At 48.1% G+C, this 9,454-nt stretch overlaps 1 protein-coding gene across 1 annotated transcript in view; it reads left to right on the top strand.

Annotated features, from left to right (window-relative positions):
* The window catches only part of Tubgcp3 (tubulin gamma complex associated protein 3), a 57,490-nt gene extending 48,930 nt beyond the window's left edge, over positions 1-8,560 (top strand). The window contains exons 20-22 of the mRNA XM_028766303.1: positions 1,692-1,832; positions 6,664-6,780; positions 7,530-8,560. Of these exons, the coding sequence (XP_028622136.1) occupies positions 1,692-1,832; positions 6,664-6,780; positions 7,530-7,688 (417 nt within the window). The 3' untranslated portion in view covers positions 7,689-8,560. The remainder of the gene's footprint in view (positions 1-1,691; positions 1,833-6,663; positions 6,781-7,529) is intronic.
* Positions 8,561-9,454: the final 894 nt, after the last annotated feature.

Below are 9,454 nucleotides of genomic sequence, written 5' to 3'. Positions count from 1 at the left end.
GTTCTGACTCTTGTGCCTGTAGGGTGGTAGTTCTGACTCTTGTGCCTGTAGGGTGGTTGTTCTGGAGAGAGTTGTTTGGTCCCCAGTTTGGTCCTTCAGTCACTGAAGGAGCTCTGTCTGAGGCTCCGTTAGCCCTGAAGTTGTGCCTTAAGGCTGTTCAGTAAGCTGATTGGACATTGTTTACTTACTTTAGGTGCAGGGTCTCAGACTGACCTGGAACCTGGAACCTGTGGTCTTTCTGCCTCAGCCTCCAGAGTGCTGAGATCGTAGATATGAGCTACCACAACCGGCTCTGGGGCAGTTTGTCATAATTTGTTCCTAAGAAAGAAGACTGTTATGTAAAACAGTAAGGCAGTCTGTTTTGGGCATATTAATTTTATGAATGGTATTTTCACTATTTCACATTGTGAGATGATGAGTTGTCATGATCCAGTTAAGTGGAGGAATGACAGTTGCAGGTATGTGTGTATCTCACCTTTTGTGTGCGCAACATTGAGGGGAAACCCCTGCAGTGTAAAGAGCAGCTCAGAGCGTGCAGTTACAGACCCGTGGAGCAGACTGAAGAAGCCCTTAACGTGTACTCCACTCAAATGAAGTATCAGGTAGTAACCTCGAGCAATGCAGCCTTCCAAAAATAAGTTGTTCTTTTTATGACTACAATAGAGAAATAAACCAAACAGTTACATCCGTATTAAAATTTAAACAGGACCGTCTCCTTTCTTTGTTTTCTAGTTTTGTCATAAAATAAATTCTGACAGAAAACAGGACATTTGCTTGAGCCTGCGTTCAGCACATGGCTTGTATCGTGCAGTGGCGTCACCTGATCAGGCCCTGTCTCCCTGCGATGCTGTGCAGGCTGAAGCCCCTGTTTAACATGAGTGCATTGTAGTGACTGAGAACTGCACTCTTCACTTTGTAATACCTGTGTTCTTAGGTTAGCGTGCTCTCAGAATTGTTCAGCAAAGGCTCGTCTCACTTGGGTCCACAGTTAGCTCGGCTGTCATTGGTGCTGCCTGACATCTAAGCAGGACAGGCCACTTGGCTCAGAGATGCATGCTAGGAAGAGCTCACTAACTGTGGAGTGTGGGATATCAGCTTCTCTCCAGGCTGGCTAGAGAGAATGTGGTGGTTTGAATAAGGATGGCTTTTATGTTCAGAGACTTGGTGCTCAGGTAGAACTGTTTGGGAAGGATTAGGAGGTATGGCCTTTTGAAGGAGATATGTCACTGAAAGTGGGTTTTGATGTTTCAAAAAGCCCATCCGAGGCCCAGTCTCCCCCACTCTGCCTGCTGCTTGGCGATCGGGATGTGAAGCTCTCAGTCCTGCTCCAGTGCCATGCCTGTCTGCTTCTCAGCATGCCAGTCTAATGCTCTGAAACTAATGCTCTGAAACTGTAAGCAAACCCCAGTTAAACTCTCCGTGAGCTGCCTTGATCGTGAAGCAGCAGAACAGCTTCAGATACAAAGCAAGGATCAGGAGGAGCTTGTCCATTTTTGTGTTGCTTCATGGCTCTGGAGATGTGTACACAGGTCTAGGCCCAGTGCCTCTGAGTCACCGCTCTTCCAGCATGGTTATACTGGGATCAGTCTCCCGGAGTTTTAAGGAGACAACCCTCACAGCACACAGATATGTAAGCAGAGACATCGCGCTAGCACCTGAGGCTCTGCTCAGTTAAGATGCTGGTTTTCCAGGTGCTTTTAAACCAACTGAGAGCCGTGTTTGATCAAATCATCGAACTTCAGAATGCCCAAGACGCCATGTACAGAGCTGCTCTGGAGGAGCTGCAGAGGCGGCTGCAATTTGAGGAGAAAAAGAAACAGCGTGAAATTGAGGTACGTTTTTAACTCATGCTTTCTCACGGCTGGCCAGTCACCATGAGCGGTGGCAGTAGCTTTTCTGCTGAATCTCCACATGCTGAGGCAGCATGTAGCCTACTGTGAGTCAGAGGAAGTTGTGTGTGTTCCCTTCACTGCTGTCATCAGGCTGCAGAACACCAGCAATGGTGCTGTCCCAGTGTCTGTACTGTCTCCAGAGTCAGCTGCTGCTCTTCACTGACCTGATGCTGAGCGATCAGGCAGGCGCCATGGCTTGTTCACTGACTCACACAGGAGCTCGGTTTCCTTAGAACATTTCTGTGTTCCCAATGACCTGGAATTAATGAGATCCATCAGACAAGTCAGGCTGTTGGTGGGGTTCTGGGTCTCTGCTCTTTCTAGGTGCCTGGTCTTGGGGTAATGAAAGGCAAGTTGTATAGTTGGCACAGTGAGGTTAGTTTTACTTTTGTGTATTGTTCCTGTGACAGTGCCCATGTGAGGAGTCTAGCGGCCACATCACAGGCTCTGAAACGTGGAGTTTGGAAGCAGGAGTGTGTCTCCTTTTGGTGCTACTGGGATAGCTCTTGACTGCAGTGGTTTGTGGGTAATTCTGAAGAGCCATGGGATTTGCACACACATAGTCTCCTGATCCATGCCCAGCAGCCTGTGTGTGACTGACAAACACAGAATTCTGCCCTAGCTATCTATCACTTACTACAGTGTCACCCTTCTAGAAAGTTGTTAAACTATATGCAATAACCTACTGACACCAGTCTTTAAGAGTGTGTTGTTCTAGGCAGGCTGTGATGTTGCACACCTTTAATCCCAGCACTCAGAAGGCAGAGGCAGGTAGATCTCTGAGTTGAGCCAGCCTGGTCCACACAGTGAGTTCCAGGTCAACCAGAGGTATATAGTGAGACCCTGTCTTAAACAACCAACCAAACAACCAAACAAAACAGACTGACTGCCCTGATAAGAGCATGGTGGCTAGTTGTGGGCACAGTGGCGGTCTCACCAGATGTCAGTGGTCAGCAGCAGAAGGGACACAGCCACATGCTAAGTGCAGGTCATCTGCTGTGCTTCATTCAGAGATGCTTGATTGTCTGGGGAGAGCTGTAAAGCTGAAACTGCCTGCAAAATTTAAATTCAAAAGGTACAGTAATTTGCAGCAGTCATTCAGATGTGGGTCCACTGAACCTGTGAGAGGCAGAGCCAGCTCCTGAAAGGGCTTCAGCGTCGAGAGAGTGCTTTGCCGCACAGGCTGGCTTCCGCACTCTCGTGCTGCTGTTAGGCGGGGCAGTCCCAGAGGCTTTCCTTCTGCGGTTCATGCCTCCACTCCTCTCTCTTCCCGCTTTTCTTCTCAGAACCCCTTCAGTTATTATGATATTTCCAATTCAAATTTAGGATGGAAGGGCTTTTACTTCTTTTAGTTTAAAAAATACATTTTATACATTGACACTCCTCGTTTTAGCATTAGCATACTTAGTTCCTGCTGTGCTGCCTGTGACACCCACACTTAGTTCGCCCCTGTTCAGTAAGACTCTGGGAGCAGTACCAGCTATGTAATCCCCTCACGAGAGTCTGTGCTGCCAGGTAAGTGTTCAGAAGCCACATAGTCCTGTGCTGTGTGTGGTTACTCCACCTCTCAGATTAACTGTCTACATCTCTGCTGCTTGCTTAGCAGAACGTGAGTGTGAAACTCCAAAACTTTTATGAATTGACCTACCAAATAGAAACTATGTTACAGAGTGTTTGAGGCGGTTCCAAGAATACAGGACTCTTTATATTGATCTAATAAAATTGTTATGACTCACATCTCTAGAATAAAAGAAAAAATTAACCCCAAGTAAAATCTGATTAAAGAGCTGTATGGCAGGTCTGATCATTGCTGAAATGTTGAGAGCCTTCCCCAAGATGAGACTGAGACTGTTGGTCCCCAGTGTGAGCATGGGGGGAATTGGGACAGAGAAAACGGATTCTTTTGCAAAAGTTGGTTGTGGCTAAAATCCAAAATAACCTTGAGGTGAATTATTGGAATGTATAAGTGAGTTTGTTTGGGTATCTGTAAATCAAATATGCAACAGTCTGTTTTCTTTCTATTGGTTGCAATTGGGATGAAAGTTTAAAAGAAATGCCACTAAAAAACCAATGTAGCCTGCACATCCAATAAAAAATGAGATGGCTGGTCCCAGCAGGGCTCCTGGGCCCATCCCCTGTGGTCCCAATGTTCTTAAGTCTCCTTTCCAATTGTGGAACAAAATACCATGAGGAAAGCAACTTAGGGGAGGGGGTTTGCTTCAGCTCACAGCTTCCTTTCTGCAGAGGTGAAGTCACAGTGGCAGAAGCTGGAGGGAGCGAAGAATGCGTGTGCAAGGGCTCAGTGCATGTTTTCCTTTGCATCAGCCAGGACCAGCAAATAGAAGATGCCACTCACAGTCCACCTCACTGAGTGAAGTTTAGAAAATCCCTCACAGGCTTGCCTAGAGACCATCCTAATCTAGGCAAGTCTTTGTTGTCACTCTGCCCAGGTGATTACACATTTTGTCAATTTGATAACTCAAATTACTCATTATAACTCTCCACTTTGTCTGCCTGACACACAGATACATTACTTTAAGCCACACCTTTCTGTCATAGTTAGGGTGACTATTGCTGTGGCCAAAAACAACTTAGAGGTTTATTTGGCTTACACTTCCACATCACTGTGTGTCACCAAAGGACCTCAAGGCAGGAACTCGGACAGAGCAGGAACCAGGAGGCAGGAGCTGATGCAGAGGCCATGGAGGGTGCTGCTTACAGGAATACCTCTCATAGCTTGTTCAGCCTGCTTTCTTATAGAACCCAGGACCGCCAGCCCAGGGATGGAAGCATCCGCAATGGGCTGGGCCTTCTCCCATCAGTTTCTGACTAAGAAAGTCACCACAGGCTTGCTATAGCACCGTCTTATGGAGGCATCTTCTCAGTTGGCGTTCCCTTCTCTCAGATCACAAGCCTTGTGTCAGTTTGACATACCATTACCCAGCAAACCTCTACCCCTTCTCCCCAAAGTCTTATGTTATTGTCATAATATAAAATACAGTCTAATTTTAAGAGTTTCTATACTCTTGAAAATTTCCAGTATTTTAGAAGTTCAGAGACTCGGTGAACTCCTATAAGATCAAAATGAACTTCCATACTTCCAACATATAATGGCACAGAATAAACACTCCAATTCCGAAATGAAACAATCAAGGGCACAGCAAGGAATATTCAAACCCAAACCCCCAATACAATACAGCCCAAACCAAATCCTGCACTCCTGTGTCCAGCATTTGGACTCATGATGAAACTGGCTGGGCAGCAATGGCTTCAGACAGTTCCTTCAGTCCTTCAGCTTCTCTTTCAGACCCAGTCCAGCCCCACTTCATGCCTGTAGCTCTTCCTGGCACATGTCCTGTGACCCTGGCATCCCCAACACTCCTAGGTCTCTACTCTCTGGGGACCTCAGCCCTGCCGCACAGAGCCTGACCTCAGCTGCTCTCCGCCATTCCTTCCTTCTTGTGTCTTTCATACCTTCAAGACCAACAGCACACAGGCAGAGCTACCATTTAGAGGTGCAGCTTTGCCACCACGGACCACAGCTCTGTGAGCTTGTGTGTGCTGACCCTGAGGAAACACTTTGCTGAAGTCCCAGTGCAGACCTCCAGGTTTCTCTCTCATGGTGCTGATCCTGTGTTGTCTGCACTTTCTTGTCAAAGACTTGAAGCTTGTCCACACACCTTTCTAACAAGTAGTTCATTATCTTTAAATTTAACTTCATTTGAGATCTCACAATGGTGGCAAAATGAAGCCAGATTCTTGCTGAATATCATAGGATTGTCCCTGGCCCATTTCCTGACACAGTCCTTGTTCTCGGAGGCCACAGGAGCCAGCCCTGGCTGGAGAGACTGGGTAAATAAGATATGAACTGGTCTAAGGGCTAGTAAGAGATGAAAGTGCGTGTGTGAAAAAAAGGGAAAGAAATAGCATGTTCTGTTCCTTAAGTGTATGGAAGTAGAGTGCTGTCTATAAAGGAAACGAAGGTCTGTAGACGCCCAGAGTGGGCGCAGAGAGATGTGCTGAAGGGGAAGTGAGCTGCTGAAGGTACAGTTGCTGGACCCTCCCACACGTCCCACGCTGCCTGGTCACAGCTCCAGCTTACAGCAGGGCCACAGCAGACTGTAAAGCCTGAGGCCAGTGTGCCTCAGAAAGAACAAGTCTGAGTTCTGAATTACCAATGGGCAGCTCATACTGCATGCAAATGAGAGGCCCTAGCAAAACGAGCTGTTTCCCAGGACCAGAGTACACCAGGAGTGCCAAGGCTCGCATTAGAAAATCCAATAAGTGGAATTTACTGTGTTCACTGATGAAAAGAGAACTCGGTAGCTCCTATACAGGCTGGGTGAACAGTGGTGTTCAGTCAAGTTTACCATTTACTGAAAAATCTTTTCTTGGGAGAAGGGGAGAGGGTGTTAAGATATGGTCTCACTGTGTGTAGTCCAATCTGGCCTTAACCATTCTTGTGCCTCAGATGGGATTATGGGTGTGGGCTCCACGCATGTCTGGTTGAAAATGACCTTTTAGAATGAGAGTGGATGTATGTGTCTCAGAAACACTGTGTGCGGTCTGAGGGAGATTGTCTGGTGTTCTCACTGTAGTCAGGGTGCCAGCTCTCAGAACTGACAAGGTCCCTCCCTTCATGCCCACTGTCTGAATGAGGGCACGTGGCGGGGCACGGGGCCCTCTGTACCACAGTACATGAAGCCACAGTGATGTTGAGCTGAAGCAAGGCGCCATCCAGCAGTTGAACTTGCTGCTTCTCATTGCCCAGGGCCAGTGGGGAGTGACGGCGGCAGAGGAAGAGGAGGAGAACAAGCGGATCCGAGAATTCCAGGACTCCATACCAAAAATGTGTTCTCAGTTGCGGATATTGACGCACTTCTATCAGGTGAGTGTAGTTAGGGGCGCAGTGGCCTCTTCTGGGATGGTGCTTGCTTCCAGAGGATTGGACATGTGGCTCACCCTTGCTGTGTGAGCAGCACTCGGGATGGAGTTCCTTGCAGGTGGTCCCCTGTGGGTTCACCCTTGCCCTGGGCTCTCCTCAGGGCAGCCATACAGCTGGGATGAGAGAGCCAGGATGGAGATTGGCACTGGGGACCTGGGACTGCACATGCTCTTCAGAGCACCGTTGCCCGGATGGTGCAGGCAGCGCGTGGGCTTGTTGGAGAGATCTAAGCCATGGATGGCCACAGTGACTTTGAATCACAGTCTATCAGAACTTGTGTCTTACAGGAAGGCAGCTTTTCACAGTAACATGGAGTCCCAGCAGTGGTTTTTGTTTGAGTCTGTTCCCCTTCTCGAGTGATGACTGAGCATGCATTTGTCAGGCAGTGAGGTGAAAGGTGAGCAGAGGAGCCCTGTTGTCTGCTCACCTCAGAGTGGGGCGCCTCGCATCCCTGACTGCTTATTCCTGTAGCGCAAGTGCACAGGAAGTCAGGTGGTCAGCTGCTCTTACACGGAACGTATGCATTGCTTGCCTAATGGTGTAGATGGCCTCTCTGATGAGAGCCGCACAGGCTCGGTGAACACATAGGCTCCATGCTCAGTTCCTGCTGGAGGCCCGTTGGTGCCAGTGCGACAGGAGGGGCTGTGTGGGCGGTCAGGGTTCTGACCCGCTCTGCTGTGTTTTCATCCTAGGGTGTGGTGCAGCAGTTTCTGGTGTTGCTCACGACCAGCTCTGATGAGAGTCTCCAGTTTCTGAGCTTCAGGTTGGACTTCAATGAACATTACAAAGCCAGAGAACCCAGGCTCCGGGTTTCTCTGGGCAGCAGGGGGCGGCGCAGTTCCCACACGTGAGGCTGGCTTGGGTCAGTAGATGCTTCCTCAAGCCTGGACCCTCAGGCAGCTGCCCCGTCTGCACACGGGCCCAGTGCTCAGCGCTATGTCTGCTGGAAGAAGTCTTGTTAGCCACTGGACTTGCGTGTCTGTAACACTGCCGAGTTCAGCAGGACACTTACCTACCGTGTCGTCTTCGCAGTCGGAGGACACTGTGACGTGCTGGGACATCTTATTTCCACCATGTAATTTATATTTGTCAGTTAAAACAACAACAACAAACTGTTTCTTGCCACAAAAAAGTAGGTCAGTGCTGTGTTCACAAATTAAGAGTAATGTCACTGCTATTTTTTAGCACTCTCTGTAGAGACAGTTTTTGTTATCATGATGACACTAAATTGAAACACGTCTCTAAGAAAACACACAGGCTGTTTTACTCTGGCTTCAGTGTTTAGAACAGGAGCCCGCTTGAGGACATCGAGCCCCAAGCATTGATCCACACGCTGTTCTCACTCCCTCCCAGAGTTTACATTTTTACTTTACTGTTTCAGATAACATGTAAAACATTTCAAAGAGCGGGAGCTGTGTGGAGGGAGGTGGCCGTGGCTAGCCTAGCCGTAGACCACCACCTGAGCAGACGCAAACCAGGCAAGGCCGAGACTGTTTTATTTTCAAAGTTACTGATAAGTGTTAGGAAGAAATCAGCTTGGATTTTGAAGGTTTCCCTTCTCCTTGCCTATTTTTTCATTGTAAATATTTATATACTACTGACCAGATGATGGAGGGAACTGTTTTTTTTTTTTTGTAAAAATGTCTTATCCAGTCACATAATTATGCCTTTTTTATGTTGCATAAGTGATAACTTAGAGAATTAAAAACCATTATCTTTCAGATGTTTCACGTGGTTTCTGAGTAGTCTGGAAACACTGGCTGCTTGCTGGGTTTGTGGATGGGAAGTGATGGAATTTGGTCATCTGCGCTTCATGGCGCTGGAGTGTTGATGGAGCACAAGTCGACAGTACTGCTGCACGCTGGTCCCTTCCGCCAGCGGACGGCACATCCGGCTCTGTTTAAAGTTCCAGGGCACTGAGAAGTCTTGATAACCCAGTAGTGACTCCCCGGTGAAGGCCAGGAGTTCCTAGTACATAGCTTTAATTTAACGTTACCTCAAAACTTTACAAATGTAAAACTTAGTGTGGAGGCACATGCCTGTGATCTCAGCAGTTGCTGGGTAGGGGCTGGAAGACCAGGAGTTCAAGGTCACCCTTTGACACACAGGGAGTGTGAAAACCTTTGGGATACGTGAGACCTTCCCCTTAAAAAAAAAAAAAAAAAAAGTCATAAAATCAGAACTTTGAAGCAGGTTTCCCTACTGCAAGACCTTCCAGAAATTCTGTTGTGTGGTTTATTTCCAGAAGAAATGTCCAGTGTCATTTGACCGCAATGAGCAGTGCTTTTGTCTTGTGCCCAGCTGCTCTGGGGTTAGTCCTCAGTAAAAGCCCCACGTCCTGCTCCTGAGTGGGGAGAGGCTGGCTGGCCTGCACCTGACTGCACTACCGGGGTTTCCCAATGACCATTGCTCTCTGAGATCTGCAAGAACACACTCCTTCACCGTACAGAGTGTGGTGTGGGCTCCAAGCGGGTGTGCACACAACAGGTCTGCTGGCAGCCTCATGGTGGCATGGCAGTGAGACAGCTGTGCAACAGGCATGTCACCTCACAAACCTAAGCGTGGAAGAAAAGAATCTGCCAATCTTATGTGTGGTGGCAGATGGTACCTTGAGTAA

Source organism: Grammomys surdaster, unplaced genomic scaffold (assembly GCF_004785775.1).
Source record: "Grammomys surdaster isolate TR1022 unplaced genomic scaffold, NIH_TR_1.0 167, whole genome shotgun sequence".
Classification (NCBI taxonomy): domain Eukaryota; kingdom Metazoa; phylum Chordata; class Mammalia; order Rodentia; family Muridae; genus Grammomys; species Grammomys surdaster.
This window is presented reverse-complemented; position numbering and strand designations above follow the sequence as displayed.